At 32.6% G+C, this 15,528-nt stretch overlaps 1 protein-coding gene across 3 annotated transcripts in view; it reads left to right on the plus strand.

The window, feature by feature from the left end:
* Positions 1-15,528, plus strand: part of MDGA2 (MAM domain containing glycosylphosphatidylinositol anchor 2) — a 772,964-nt gene that overhangs the window by 327,827 nt on the left and 429,609 nt on the right. For all 3 annotated transcript variants that reach the window (XM_039856637.1, XM_039856638.1, XM_039856639.1), the window contains one exon: positions 8,799-8,938. In XM_039856637.1, coding sequence (XP_039712571.1) covers positions 8,799-8,938 — 140 coding nt within the window. Of the gene's footprint in view, positions 1-8,798; positions 8,939-15,528 lie in introns of those variants that run through there.

Consider the following 15,528-nt stretch of genomic DNA (forward strand, 5'->3'; position numbering starts at 1 on the left):
AGTAGATATGAGCTTCTTTTGATGAAATCAAGAGTAATCAAAAGGACCTTAGTACTTTCATTTAATAGCCCATCAAATTAAAGATAAAAAAGTATTTCTCTCCAGCAAACAGGAATACAGTGGTAACCAAATGTAAGGGTTGGAGGAAGATGGGGTGTGGAAATAAGTTTACATTAATACTAAAATAGTTTTTAATTCAAAATAATAGATAGAAGCAAAAAAAATCAAATGAGCTAAAAGTTGATTTAAAATAATCCATGTGTTTGGGTATTAGGGTATTGTCCTATTTGGTATTAAAATTATAATGACAAAAAGATTTTAACTGATTTTTGAGGAAATTATTGGAATAGACATACAAATTAAATATTTTGCTTATGTGTATGCTTGGAAATGTGTTTATATTTCATGGTTGTTGTGACTATAATAGTGGGATGTAATACAGTTGACCCTTGAACAAGGCGGCTAGGGGAGCTGACCTCTGTTCAGTCAAAAGTTTGAGTATAACAACTCCCCCCAAATTTAACTATAGTAAGCTCTCCTCATCTACAGATTTCAATCAACTATGGACTGAAAACAGTATTTTCCTATTCAAGGTTGGGAATCTGTGGTTGGGAATGTGAAAATATTGTCTTTAATCCTAAATTGGTTGACCCTCTGGATGCAAAACTTGCAGATACAAAAGGCCAAAATTATTTATTGAAAAAAATATAGGTGGACTCTCGCCATTCAAACCTGTGTTGTTCAAGAGTCAACTCTAGTAGAGTATATTGTTTTGAAGTATAGAGTAAGTATATAATTTTAAAAGATCCTTATATTTGCATGGAAGTGAGAGAGGTTAACTAAAACTGAAGAAGAGAAAAGAGATCAAAATAGTGACAAAAAATTAATAGTTAATCAAAGCGATCTATTTTCCTGCCGTGTTATTATTTTTTAAAAATATAAAAAAGCAGAAACCAGACTGCTGTGGACTGTGGATTACAAAGCAGGTACAGAAGTATAGCTTAAAGTTTGTACCATTATTTCTAATCATTGAACTGTAAAGGAGAGATAAGAGCAGGACTGTTGATGGAAAGATAAATGTTGTCATTTCGTCTCAGTTTTTTTTTTTTTTAATATGGGAGAGATTAAGCATATTTATATGCTTTGGGGATTAACTCGATTGATTCTGTTTGTAGAAGAGATTGAACAATTTTGAGAGATTTTTGCATATGTGGTACAGAAGTTGTCAAAGATAAACTTGTAAAAGAATAAACTATCAGAAAGAAATAAAAGAAAGAATAGAAAGAAAGGGAGATTTTAGGGATGTTAATTTTAAAAGAATGATGAAAGATACTAGAAAAATAATACAGTGTTGACAAAAAGTTACAGTTAGTTTGGAAATATGAACATTATGGTTTGTTTCTTATAATGTAAATTATTATTCTTTGCAATCTTGAGATGGTGTTTATACTATTGCTAAAATAGTCAAGTTCATATTTACTATTCCTCTTTACATATTGGTAAACCTCAATAGCAGTTTTAATTTTTGCCTTTATCTTGGTTTGACCTACTAAGACTTTTCTCCTTTTCAATCAAACTTCACCTCTTTCATTTTTTGACCCCACTACTCTATACCTATATCTCACTCAAAATTTTCCAATAACTTCCTAATTGTCAAAAGGATCGACCTTTTGTCTGTGCTTCTCTTAATCAACAATTCTGTAGTAAGTGACATTTTTAGACATTTTATCATGCTTGACTATCTCTTTGTGTAACTTTTAAAGCACCACATTTTCTTTGTTTTCCGTCTACCTGTCTGACTTAATAATGATACTAAACATCATTCTTTGGCTTCTCTGTATTAATAATTCATATTCTTCATGGTTCTATCATTACTCTGTTTTAGAGATTTTATCTATTCTACTGCTGTAAACCATCAACTGCCATTTAAAAGCTCTAAATCTTTATGGTCAGCAACAATTTGTCAATTGTTTCTCAGGTCACTATCAGCATCTAAAACCGAATTCTTTACTTTCTCTCTCAAATCTTCATAATCTCTTCTATATTTGAGTTTGTGATATTAGAATATGGAATATGGAATATGGGCCTAAGGAGGATGATATTAGGCAAAGGAATAATTATGGATGAGACCTTTAGACACAATACTTAATTTAAAAGTCACACAGAGTGATCATTGTGAAAAAGGAAGAAGGGAGAAGATTAGTAACTCAGGAATGAGAGAAAATGAGAAAGGACGACCTCATTTTTTAGAAGTACTCTTCACATATGCTATTGGAAATTGTGACATAAGCAGAAGAGACTAATTAATGGCAGTGCCAATTAGCTAAATGTAAGATGTAGAAAACTGAGAAATGTTTTATGAAATCATATAATCACTTAAAATAAAAATGGAAAAAAAATGTGATTATCGTTGTGTTTGCTTTACAAGCCCAACTGAATGACTGCTAAGAGAATGGTGTTAAGTAACAATGCCATCTCTATTATCTGTCTGACCATGGGAGAGTAATAAGATGTGAGACGTCCTTTCTCTCTCTCTCTCTCCCCCACCCCACAGAATCTAGAGTGTGTGAGGGATTCTGGGCAGAGTGGTTTACTGATCTCTTTACCAGGGCTTCTACGAAGGGTCCGGCAAGAATCCCTCTCTTCCATACTACTTATCCCAGATCTATGACCTGAACCAAGAACATAAGTTACCTTGACCACTGTAGAAGAGTGACAAATTTTACTAGCAACTTGACCCCAGAGAATAATTGGATCAGATATTTGAGGGATTTGACAAAGTACAAAGCTATTACTTATAGTTCTTAGAGGAGAGAAAACTCGTGATACCAAACCAATTACTGGCAAATAACAGTGTGTCCTTCAAGAGAGTTCCTGTTACTGGAAAAAGCTTCTTCATCAAAAACATTTTGCATCTAAGTCCTCACTCTTACAAAGTCCTCCATGATTTGGCCTCAGAGCCCCTCATCTCAAGCCTCTCTCAATTCTGAGTAATGTGTGGTCCATGGTGATTAAGAGAGTATCTTCTATTTAAAAATTATCTTAGTTCACCTAGATAACCTAAATATAAACTTTGGTGTCATCTAAACTCCTCTCCTTCACCCCCACGTTCAGTTAATCCCTAAGTCTTGTGTAACAAGCCCTCAAGTAGGCCTCTCCTCTCATTTCTATTCCTGGGACTCTACAGTATCTCTCCTGTGTCTGGAGATATACGGTGAGTTGAGAAAGTGGTACCAGTGTTAAGGTTTGCAGTAAACTATAAACTACATGGACTGCATTTTAATGTAGTTATTTCCTAAACACTGCAGGCAGTCTCTTACAGACATGCCTTTGAACACACTATTTCCTCTCACTGGAATGTCCTTTCTTTTTTGTTCTTACCATATGCATCTTTATAAGCTGCATTAAATGCCACTGACTTTGTGAAAACTGTTAGAACCCTCCAGGCAAATTTTGTCATGTTCTGCTTTCTCCTCTTATAGCACTTTTCACTTTCTTCTGTTAGAATACCTATTCTGTTCAACTATAATTGTTTTGTTTTGTTTTGTTTTGTTTTGTTTGCTCTTTCTTTTAATAAATTGGACAGATCCAGTAGGCTGTAAGCTCCTAGATGGTACAGTACACAGCATTAATCCTCATGTCCTCAGCACATAGCCTTGTGTCTGATCTATAGCAGTTGCTCAATAAATACATGCTTGAAAGTCTGTATATGAGATGAAAGGCTGAAAATACTCCTGATTGTTGTCATTAGAGAATAATTTATTTGTGTTCTCTCTCCAGCAGAATATAGAGAGAATTCAGTTTAACTTTCAAAAGTATACTCTAACAAGATAAAAAAAAAAAAAAGTCTCTCTTTTGCCCTTTTAGGCTGAACTCTTGAACCCTAAGCCAGCTTACTCAAATTAAGGGACTTGATGTCATTAGTGTTAGGAAAGATTTTATGTAATGGGATTTGCTTTACTGCAAGCAGATTTGGATGAATATGAGTCTCATGCAATATTTTAACATTTTAATTTATTGCTGACTCTACAGGGCAAAGGGAATCATAACCCTTAGTCCAATTTCAGGATGATGAATTGAGGCTTTTTCCAATGAGGCTGAGGATAAAATGTGTCTTGCTTCAAATATAGTATTGCAAACTGTGTTTATATTTAAAGTAAATTCAGTGCCATGATAGTTGATATTTCGTTAAAAAATGAGGTTGGTGTCATTATAGTGATGTCTGATAAAATAAATTATAAATTAATTATTAAGCACCTACTCTGTGCTCCAAATTATGTGATATGGGATAGATGCCAAAAATGATGCTCCTCCTGGCAAAGAGGTACCAATTTCATGTTATGATGTTAAGGGAAAGGAGACTCGCTGGGAGGTATGCATCTGCTGAAGAAAAGAAAAGGAAATTTTTGCTAAGTAATTCAAGAAGGTGTCAGAAACATTGGTCCATATAGCAGTCTTGTAATTAGAGATGAGGAAGCATCATGAGCAAAGACGCTCAGAATTCGGTGCTTTTTACCTTCCCACTGATGTTGGGGTGATGTTACAGAGAACTGGGATTTCAAGTTGAATAGCAGTAGGACCTTTTACAGCTGCAATCTCCAACCATTTTGGCACCAGGGACCGGTGCTCCTATGAGAATCTAATGCCTGATGATCTGAGGCAGAGCTGAGGAGATGATGCTAGAGTTGGGGAGGGGCTCCAAATAAAGATGAAGCTTCTCTCAGGGTGCCACTCACCTCCTGCTGTGCGTCCCAGTTATTAACAGGCCATGGACCAGTACTGGTCTGGCCTAGGGGTTGGGGACCCCTAGTTTACTGGGTACCTAGATGCCGTATAGAGGAATTAAGACTCTGTGAAATGTAACTGGGACACATTATAGATTCTAAGGCAAGAAAATGACATGATGAAATAGGAATTTCAAAATATTATTTTGGCAGTTGTAAGATTTCATGGATATGGCAGGGCTTGGAGTCAGGATGGTGAATACAACTGTATATCAGTTAAGCTTCTGGCAATTATACTATTTATATCATATACGTTATGGTGCTTCAACTAGTTCATAAACAGTTTCTCAGTCTTTTTTTTTTATTCCTACAGTCTAGTCTTGGTTAGTCTGGGTGTTATTTAGAACCCTAATTTAACTACGTCAGACATAGTTTCAATGGCATGAGGTAGTGAAAAGAAAAGAGAGCCCCTGATTCTGTTCTCATTTAGGCCACAACTAGCTGCAGACTCGTGGCTAGGTCACTTGATTTTGTGGGGGCAGAAAAATTACTTTTCCTCCTACCTTACCAAATTCTTCTGGCTGAATTAATGATCAAATTAACATGAGACAAATTAACAGGAAAAAATAGCCAAACTTATCTATGTACACATGAGGGTTTCATAAGAATATGAGACCCAGAGGACAGATGTGGAGTTAAGGTTTATAGCCATCTTGAGCTAACGAAAAGTGGGGGTTGTGGTTTGGGACTTCAAAGAGAAGGAAGGCAATTCACATGGAGGTGGAAAAGCAAATGTTTGGTAAACAAATATTTCCTGGGTCATCTTTAACAATGGGACACAGAGAGGACTTTGATCAAAAGGACCTTGCTGGGTTCCGCCCTGTCTATTGCACACTAGTTCACATTAAACCATAGTTATCTATGATGATGGCTCACTTCCTGGAGCAGGTCTTCTATCTAAATTCCTTTAGGTAGTTAGAAGGAAGGTCAAAGGTTCTTTCTGAGTCTTTATTTCTTAAAAATAACCAGCTTAAAATAATCAATATCCCAAAAGGCATATTTTGGGTGGCAAACCCTGCTTCCCCTCAATGTCCTTACACTTTACTTCCCTAATTTGGAAATAAGAACATTGACTCAGATGAGTTCTAAGACCTTTTAGGTTGAGCTTTCTGCCCACTAAAAGAGTTAATGGAAGCTTCTAAAATGTTCATCATATCTTTGAGCAGCTGAAGTATTGAGCATATATGTATTTATTTTTTACTTACTTTTCAGTTACTGTTGACATACAATACAATATTAGTTCGAGGTATACAGCATAGTGATTAGACATTTATATACCTTGGGAACTGATCACCCCGGTGAGTCTAGTATCCATCTGGCACCACACGTAGTTATTACAGTATTATTGACTGTAGTCCCTATGTTGTACTTTATATCTCTGAGACTATTTTTATAGCTGGCAATTTGTACTTCTTAATTCCTTACATCTTTTTTACCCATCCCCCAACCTGAAGTACTGAGCATATATTTTAAAGCATACTAGGAAAAATACATCTTCAACACTTATAATTTGGTAGAATTTTCTACCATCCCATAAAATAGGTGTTAGGTTCATGATGATTACACTATATAGGCTATTATTTTTTTCCAAGAATGTGTTAAAATATAGAAGAAAATAGCAGAAAATTAACCCTTGTAAATGAACACAATGTGCTGACTGTATAATTTAAATGTTTTAAATAAAGCTACTTATTTGCATAATGATGCTTTGAAAGATATATCTTAAAAATAGCAATACTATTCATTGACTTGAAATTAAAACAAAAATAACAAGTGTAAATTAGTCTGGGAAGGATGTCATGTTACTATATAATTAGATGTATTAATAAACTTGGGGTCTATCACTTATTAAGCTAAATTTGGCACAGAAGTATATTTTAGGGTAATGAAACTATTTTCTATTTATATTTTGCAAGTGTTTATTGATTATCATCACTTTGGTAACCTTTATAATATGAATATGGTTATATAAGAGAGATGTTTAAAAATAAATAATTCTCTAGTGTTAGTTGTCTTAACTGAAGTTTAAATTTGATCACTGTAGGAAATGATTTGTAGGAAACATTGTGTGAAATATAACAGAACACCCGAACATTACAGATAAAAATTCCTAATGTCATAAGACTAAGCAAATTATTACAATGTCTAGACAGAGTCCAAAGACATGGTAGAAAATGAATAATTAATTGTATTTTTAGATCAAACAACACATTTGATTTGTTTAAGCATCATTTAATTTTTCAAACCAACAAAATGATGCATAGCATAAAGTTTAGTTACTTGAAACAAAAATAAAAGAAAAAGGACTTTTTATCCTTTGGAGTATTTTCCCTTAGTCTATAAATGTTTATAAGACCCAGAAAATTATTTCTGATAATCTGGTCTAAGTAGCACTGTTATGTTATTTTCTGAGATGTTCAGTAAAAATGCAAATTCCTGGGATTTTATGCCCACATAACAGGTCTGTGTGTATATCTATGAATCTGTATTTTAAACAAGTTCTTGGGGGAGTGTATTGTATATATTAAATGTAAGACCTACTCTTCTAAAAATAATCTTTATTCTTGCCCTACCGTTGGATGTTTTTACATGTCACTTGATGCTGGATATTGGAGAGCGGAATCCTGAATTTGAAGGTTGAAAGACAAGACTCTGCTTGAGTATCCAGAAAAAAATCGAAATAACCAGTTTTTTGTTACCCATAAGTAGGCTTTTCTATTCAGTTTCTCTTTGAAATTGAAAAGGATAATAAAATATGTCCCTTTCTATAATCAAACTCTATGAGTGTTCCATACATTTGTATTATATAAACCAAAATATTAGATAATAAAGTTTTTTTTTTAATTTTCAAAACAGATTTTCCTAGAAAGATTTTTTTCCATAAGACATAATCATTTTATTTCCTCTGTAGGATCATCAAGTTTATCATCAAATTCTATAAAATTCATGATCTTTTTAAAATTATATTAAAAAACCTAAATATGTTTACATTAATTTTTTAGGAACCACAGCCTCTACTAATAAAACTGCGGTTTAGGTTGAAATTATTACCAGAAATTTTTTCAGAGTACTACTGTCTTTTACGTGGAGATATATATAGCATTTTCACTTGCCTTTAATTAAGATAACTCTTTTCCTCTACTCCTAAACGTATTACAGACAAAAATATTAAATTCACAAATGGGGATGATCTTAAATTTGAAGCTAGTTACTAACAGTAATCTCTTTGGTGACAGGAAGCATATCTCCTTATGTAAGTTTGTTATGACCCAAAGAGTTTTTTGCATATAGTGGGTTTCCAGTGACTTGTGAATCAATGTGTGCTAGTCAAATATTACGGGCTTGTGTGGTACTGAAGCAGAAGAAAATTAGTATATTGGTCAGTTTCATGAGAATTAGTCTCTCGTAAATCAGAATTTTACATTTAGGAATCAAGGATTTATTGACTTCTGTGGCTTAATTTAATGATCATCTTTCACTCATGTCAGTTCAGGAGTCTGTTGAAAATTAAGTTGGTGTTCAATTCCTGATAATCAAATCTTCTCATTACTTAGCTTCTTATTTGCACCATGGGGCTTATAAAATTAATAGAAAAATATTTGTCTTCAAATTTCTTTGTTCTTACCAATGATCTTTATTTTTTTCCACTACTAGTTTTTAGACAATATCCTTTACTATATTAAAATTTGCATTTCAAAAAAGAAGGGATCTCTCATGCTTTGACAATCAAATTTTATCATGTGGTTTTGTAATGATGGTGAATTTCTGAATCAACAGTTTTCTCTCACTAGCCTGTTCCCTGCTGCCATTTTCAGGATGTATCCATGACTGTTAAATTCAAAACTTTCTATCCAGCAAAATATTTAATCCCTAGGGGATTCTCAGAGCGCTAAAATTGATGGATCTGACTATGGTTAAGTCTAATAAGAATTGCTCTTACAATGAGGATGATTCATGGGAAGATAGTGTACTTATGCTTTTTTCTGTATCTTGTCTTTCTTCCTGACTCAACAGCTCCCCCCACGGTTCGTATTGTGCATTCAGGCTTGGCCTGTAACATCGAGGAGGAGCGCTACTCCGAAAGAGTCTACACTATACGCGAAGGAGAAACTCTAGAATTGACCTGTCTGGTCACTGGACATCCACGTCCACAGGTGAGCCCCGAACCGTGACGTTGGGGAAAACTCTCTTTGAAGTCAAAAGTGTATATTTTACAAGATTTAGCTAAAAATATTTGTGTGTATAAAATTCAAGTACATGTGTGTCATAATACAGCATAAGAGTGGTGGTTGCTGAACATTCAAGTCTGAAGTATTCATGTGGATAAGATAAAAAAAGAAATTTTTGTTTTGGTATTGTGAGACATTTGGAAGACACTTCTAAGGAAGCTGTTAAAAAGACAGCTACAAAAATATCTTAGTAAGATAACAATTTATGTGGCAATGAGTTTATTTTAGAATGTGAAACATGATTTCATGATGACATAATTGCAGCCGAGGAAGCATTTGTTCTGAAAAATGTGGTGCACGAGGTCACATGTACTTTCCTACACCTAGTTATTATATTCATAGACAACTCTGAAAAACAAATGTTTGCAGGTGTTCTATGCATTCAGACTCTCAGAGTCATGCACTACAGCTTTCATAAGCTAATTTAGTAGCAGGAACAGATATTAAGACTGTCAAAGGGCACAAAATTTATAAACAATGAGCAAAGAAGAAGCTTGTAGGAGTGAAAGAAAGGGTTAGATATAAGATAATATACTTAGGCTATGTATCTATAATGTAAAAATTTAATTCAGATACAGAATATTCAGGGTGTTTCACTCATTAATTGCCAATTCTTACTGTCATATATTTAACCTGACTAGTTCAAAATATACATTGGTAATCAATACAAATGCTATGATGGAAAAGTATCATTTGGTAGACAAAGTTACATATTTAACACGTATTTATGTTACAGGGAAAAAAAATCCAGCTAATACAACTATATAGGGGAAAGTAAAGAGCAATGTGATTTCCTGAACTCATCATTTTAACCTTGAGTTCTGTCCTTGCCTTCCTTAACTCTTAATACTCAAGGATATTTTGACTACCATTTCGACCTTGCAGAAAAATAAAAATAAGCATGTACTCTTCTCAGAATGAAGCAATAGATTGATAGACGAGCCTATACCTAAAACTAAAATGGTAAAATGTGTTTTATAAAGCTAATACTGTTGGTAAAATGGAAAACAGTAAAAATAATCTAGAAAACGTAATTATTAAAAATTATTAAAAATATTGAGGTTCACAATAGCTAAAATTTCAATTTATATCATTTGCTATCCACTGAAAATTGATTAAAGAACAAAATTGTTTTAATAAAACTGAGTTCTACAAAATTTTATCCAATATAATTAGACTAGGTAGAAAAAAATGACTATAAAACTAAATGTATAGTTTAAAAGCAATAATTGTTAAAACTTGATATAGACAAAGAAACTGATATTTAAACATTTTTATTTTATAGTTTATGGAGAAAACAATGTAGTCCAGTGAAAATACTTTTGCTAAAATTAAAAAATTATAGCATTAACTCAAAATATTATGTCAAAGAAAATTTAATGTTGTTATGATTTCATTATATTTTTGTATTTATTACATAGAATAAGAATTCCAGAATCAAAAAGTTGGGATCAAAACAAGAAAGTCTAAATAAACCTAAAAGAAGCCACAAATTGCTTTATGGGAGTTAGTCTATGGCAAGAGAAGACTCATTGATATCTCATTATTCCCACACTGACTGTGCCCAATTCTGCGCCTTCTCCTAAATTTTACTTAAAAAAATGCAACTTCTTATATCTGTTTTAAAGTCATCCCAGCAATTCTGCTCCCTTTATCTCTATCCTTATCTTCCCTTAATATTAGAATTTTTTTATTTTTATTTTCTCCATACATCTTTGATCTCTAGCCATCCTCAAATAAGTTCTGATACAAAGGAATAGATTATTGCCTTATATATTTTTTCCAAGTAGTTTTATTTTTGGAAACATTTCAATGTGTTCTGATCTTAAGAAAAATGTATTGTTTCGATATTGTTATTTCTTCATTCCTAGAAATAGATCACGTGTTTGCAGGTGAATCAGTTTCGGCTCATATAGCTTTTTTGAAAAATTAACTGGGGCTCTTCTTTGTCAACAAACTGTATAAGGAAGGCTGACAGAACAGCTGGGCCTTGGCATCCTGACCAAACACCGAAGGACATGCTGTTGGCAGCTGGTCCTGAGCATGATTTTTCCTGGCTGATACCATGAAGCTGGAAAGATTTTTTCCAGCTTTGTCTAATCTGAATATAATAATAGTTGGAAGCTCAGTGGAAGAGAATGCCTCATTCACTCCGGGAGATTTATTAATCTTTTGCATATTCCTGTGATAATGAAAGTCAGGAGGATTTCCATTTTCAGAAATACTCTAAGGCAACATTTTTAAAATAAAAATTTAAAAATTTTATTTAAAATATATATTGTTTGGCAATGTGTAGTGGCCTGACAATACTGATGTATCCAAGGGAATTAAAATAAGTGAAGGAGATGTCACTATAATGCAGTGTTGAGAGCATGACACTGGAACCGGAATGCCTGGATAGAACCCTGGATCCACCAGGACTACTACTGTGTCTTTGGGGAAGGTCCTTTACCTCTCTGCTCTCTGTGCCTCAGCTTTCCTACCTATGTGATGGGGATGATTCATCATCTCTATATCATAGACTCTTGTTGAGAGTTAAATGTGTATTAGAACTATATTTATACATATATTATGTATGTACACATACATTTATACATTCTTGGCACATAATAAGCATTATATTAACACATAATAAAACATGTTGGCTTTTTATTATTTTTAAGTAATTTCTGCTTAGACTAAATTTTAGAGTTGAATGTGTAGGTATGAAAATAAGGAGATTCAAAAAATAGTTCTAAGCATTCTTATAGCCTACTTTAAATTAGATTCATTTAAATAAATTTCAATATTTTTGTATTTTAATGCTTTGAAGAGCCTTTATATCTCTGTTAATTAGATTTTTTCACTTGCAAGGACTAGAACTATGTTCAGATTGCCCATTTAATGAGAATTTATTATAAAAGTACATGGGGATGTAAGAAAGAAAGGAGATAACGGTTTGCCAGTAAATCTACCAATCTAACATTAGACGTCTATAATTTCAGGATTCGGTTACTCATTTTTCTTTTCATTTTCTACCTTCCTCTCTCTCTCCCTCTCTCCCTTCCTCTTTTCTCTCTCTGGCTCGATATTATCATACCAATAACAAATAAATTATAATATAGTCCTCTTATAAATGATTTTAAACAGTAAGGCATTTAACATGAATGTTTCCCTTCATTCTCTCACCCACCTCCCAGAGATAAATATTAAATAGTTTGAAATATTACTTTCTAGTCCTGTTCAGTGCATCTTCATAAATTTAATTATATATGTTCATGTTTCATTTTCATTAAAAAAAAAAGACCATGAGAAGTATAGATTCAGCCTAGTGGTTTTCATTGTGTGATCCCTGTGGGGACTTTTTACATTCTATATAATTAAATTTAATATCTATTAAATATGTTACACATTTTACCTTTCAGTGTGTTGTCTTTTAATATTGTGTGTGTTATTTTTATTTAGAGGTTTTTGTTTTTAAAAGAGGAGTTATTTTATCTTTTTATTTGCGGCTTCTAAATTTTGTACCTCCGCCTTTTTCATATCAATACATCTTACATTGTATGCTTGTTTTCTAATAGCTTATAGTTATCTATATATTTGATGATTGGGCACCGGTTTTGTCCATCAGATGAAATATTAGTCTAGTGTTTTATCTTCTCATTTTTTCACTCTGTCCTAATCTATCAAGATAGTCGACATTACACTTGATAGCTTTAAAAAGGTATTTTTTTCCTTTTTTTTGAACTTGAGGTATAATTGACATATGACATTATTTTAGTTTCAAGTGTACAACATACTGATTCGATATTTGTGTATATGGCAAAGTAATTATCACCGTAAGTCTAGTTAACATTTTTCAGCATACATAGTTACAAATTATTTCTCTTTTGATGAGAAAACTTTTAAAACTTTAATATTTTAAAATTTTATCACTAGCAAAATTGCATTATTCTATACTATCATTCTAGTTATGCCTTTTTTTACCATGTTATGCTTTTTAATTTCTATAAGTTTACAATATATTTTGATATATAGGAAATCAAGTCGGTCTTTTCTCATTGTTTTTCAGTATTTCCTTAATTAGCCTCAAAATTTTTTCCCTTCTTTATGAATTTGAAAATGAGCTTTTTATATCCTCCACCTAAATAAATGTTAGGATTTTAATTACATTACATTGTTCTTAAAATGAGACTATGGGGTAGAAATAATGGCAGACTTTTACAAAGAACTTATCAGTAGGCACTTTGATTATTTCAGACTACTCAGACAGGAAGCCAGCTTTATTGTAATCACTAGAATATGAGGATCTTTGAATTTATATTAATAGCAAACATGGGTATGCATATTTGGAAGGCCTTCTCTTTTCAAAAATAAAATAAAACAAAGATAAAAATTTGTGCATCAACCAAAACAGCTCTACCTTTATGTGTTGGCTTTATTAATAAGATTTCATCTGAATAATATTTTTCATCACCAAAATATTTTGGAGATCAGCTTTTAAAAAATAATTGTGTATATTTAAAACACTAATCTATGAAGCATTAAAACTGTCTACTAGTTTATTACGGCTCATCCCTAGGGAGTGTTTGCTTTTTGGCTAAAAAACATAAGGCAATACCATTTTTCAATTTTATAATGGGATTATATTCAGTCATTTGATTACTATATAAATATATTCTTGACAGTCAAGACTGTGCAGAGTTATTGATGTTTTTATTCTCATGAATTTTCTATGTAGATTCATTCTTACCATAATGAAAATCTTAGCAAACTTTGGTAACAGGTTCTTCAGTTTGAAACCATTATTGCTATGTGTGTGTTGTCCTTTCCAAATATTTTGTGTGTCTTGGTTCATAGTTCCTTATTTTTATTCAGTATTAAATTTTTAAAAATAATATTAATGCATGAACATGAAAAATAGAGATATTAGATTTTTGGATTTATGTTCAGTTAAGTGGGCAGAATTGGTACCTGCTATCTAATCAGAAATGATCACATATTATATGTATTTCTGCTCATAGTTTATAGAATTAAACATATTTTACTTTTTTAAAATCTGTGATTAATCCATCTAGCCTGGATCTGTCTGCAGCATCATGTGAGAGACTCTCCAACTAAAACAACTAATATTTTTCTAATGATTCTTTGGGTAGAAATGAGAAAGGGTTTATGACAGGCATTCAGAAATTTATTAATCACAAATTCCATATCAATAACTACCTTTACAGTCTCTCCATCCCACACATATATACACACTCTGTCTCATCCTCTGGCAATATCCACCTTTATTATATTCATGATTACATGGATAAATATATTCACCATAGCTTGCTTAGGAAGAAGCACTTACAGTCTTTCTGGTGGTCGCTGTCATATTTTCAAATAGCTTTATTTTTATTGAATTTTATATAGAATATGGAAAACTTTTTTGGTTCAAAGCTTTAATATACTCTAAAACTTCTCATATGTCTTGCTTCCAGTATCCCCATTTTATCCCCATTTTTTTTTTATTTAATGAAAATCCTCATGACTATAGAGAATTGTTTTTGTTCCTCAGAAGATCTGAATCAATTTATAGTTATTTCAGAGTTCATCTTTTTTTTTTAATTCCACGGACACTCATGCTTAGAAGAAACATACACATGAGACACTTGCTCAAAAAATGTTAATATACTTAATGAGATAATACATGTAGATCATTTAGCAGAGTACCAAGCAAAAAGTAAATACTGAGTAAAATATCATATTTTTTTATTGAGTTGTTGATAAATAATAATAATTTTGTCTATAAACTTAATAAGCCTAAGCTATTGCTGTCATCACTACACAATTGCAGGTAACACAGTATAGTGGGTGGAGTATTCCTGCTCCTCCCATTGAAGTTAGTCTTGGTCATATGCCTGACTTTAACTAATGGATTTTTAGCTAGCTATAATATGTATGGGTCTGGATTTTGATAGTGTTGGGTCAGGGAGAATTTAAAGTGGAAGCATTCTTCCATGACTTGGGATTAATTATCTTTAAGAATATTCTGTTATGATGGCTTTTTGAAATTTAGACACCCAACATGATGACTTACAGTAAATGAGATAGAAATACAGGAACTGCTTCTGCAGAACATTGAATAAGGGCTCAGAAGGCTCAGGGAGATGGGAATGTTATCATAGATTTATTACATGAGATTTATTTTTAGAGAGTTCCGAAAGGACAATCTTGTTACCATGAAAAATGCACTGGTCAAATGGGCACTGGCATCTTTGAGAAGCTCAAAGGTGGCTGTCCTCTGCAGACTGGGGTTGCAATAGAGGATGCTGCCATGGAACAAGAATCTTTAAAATCAACAGGCTGATAGGATTCTGAAATGGCAGAGACTAGGTGGTAACACTTTGCCAACAAAGTCAATGTAGATATAAAGACTGTAATGAGTAGTAATGGTAGAGTAACAACCAAGTTGCCTTTCTTTATCTACAAGGCTTTACGGTGATAGATAATAGATTATGGTGTCTTTAGAGGTAAAATATAGAGGTAACTGT

This window comes from Pteropus medius, unplaced genomic scaffold (assembly GCF_902729225.1).
Source record: "Pteropus medius unplaced genomic scaffold, Ma_sr-lr_union100, whole genome shotgun sequence".
NCBI classification, from domain to species: domain Eukaryota; kingdom Metazoa; phylum Chordata; class Mammalia; order Chiroptera; family Pteropodidae; genus Pteropus; species Pteropus medius.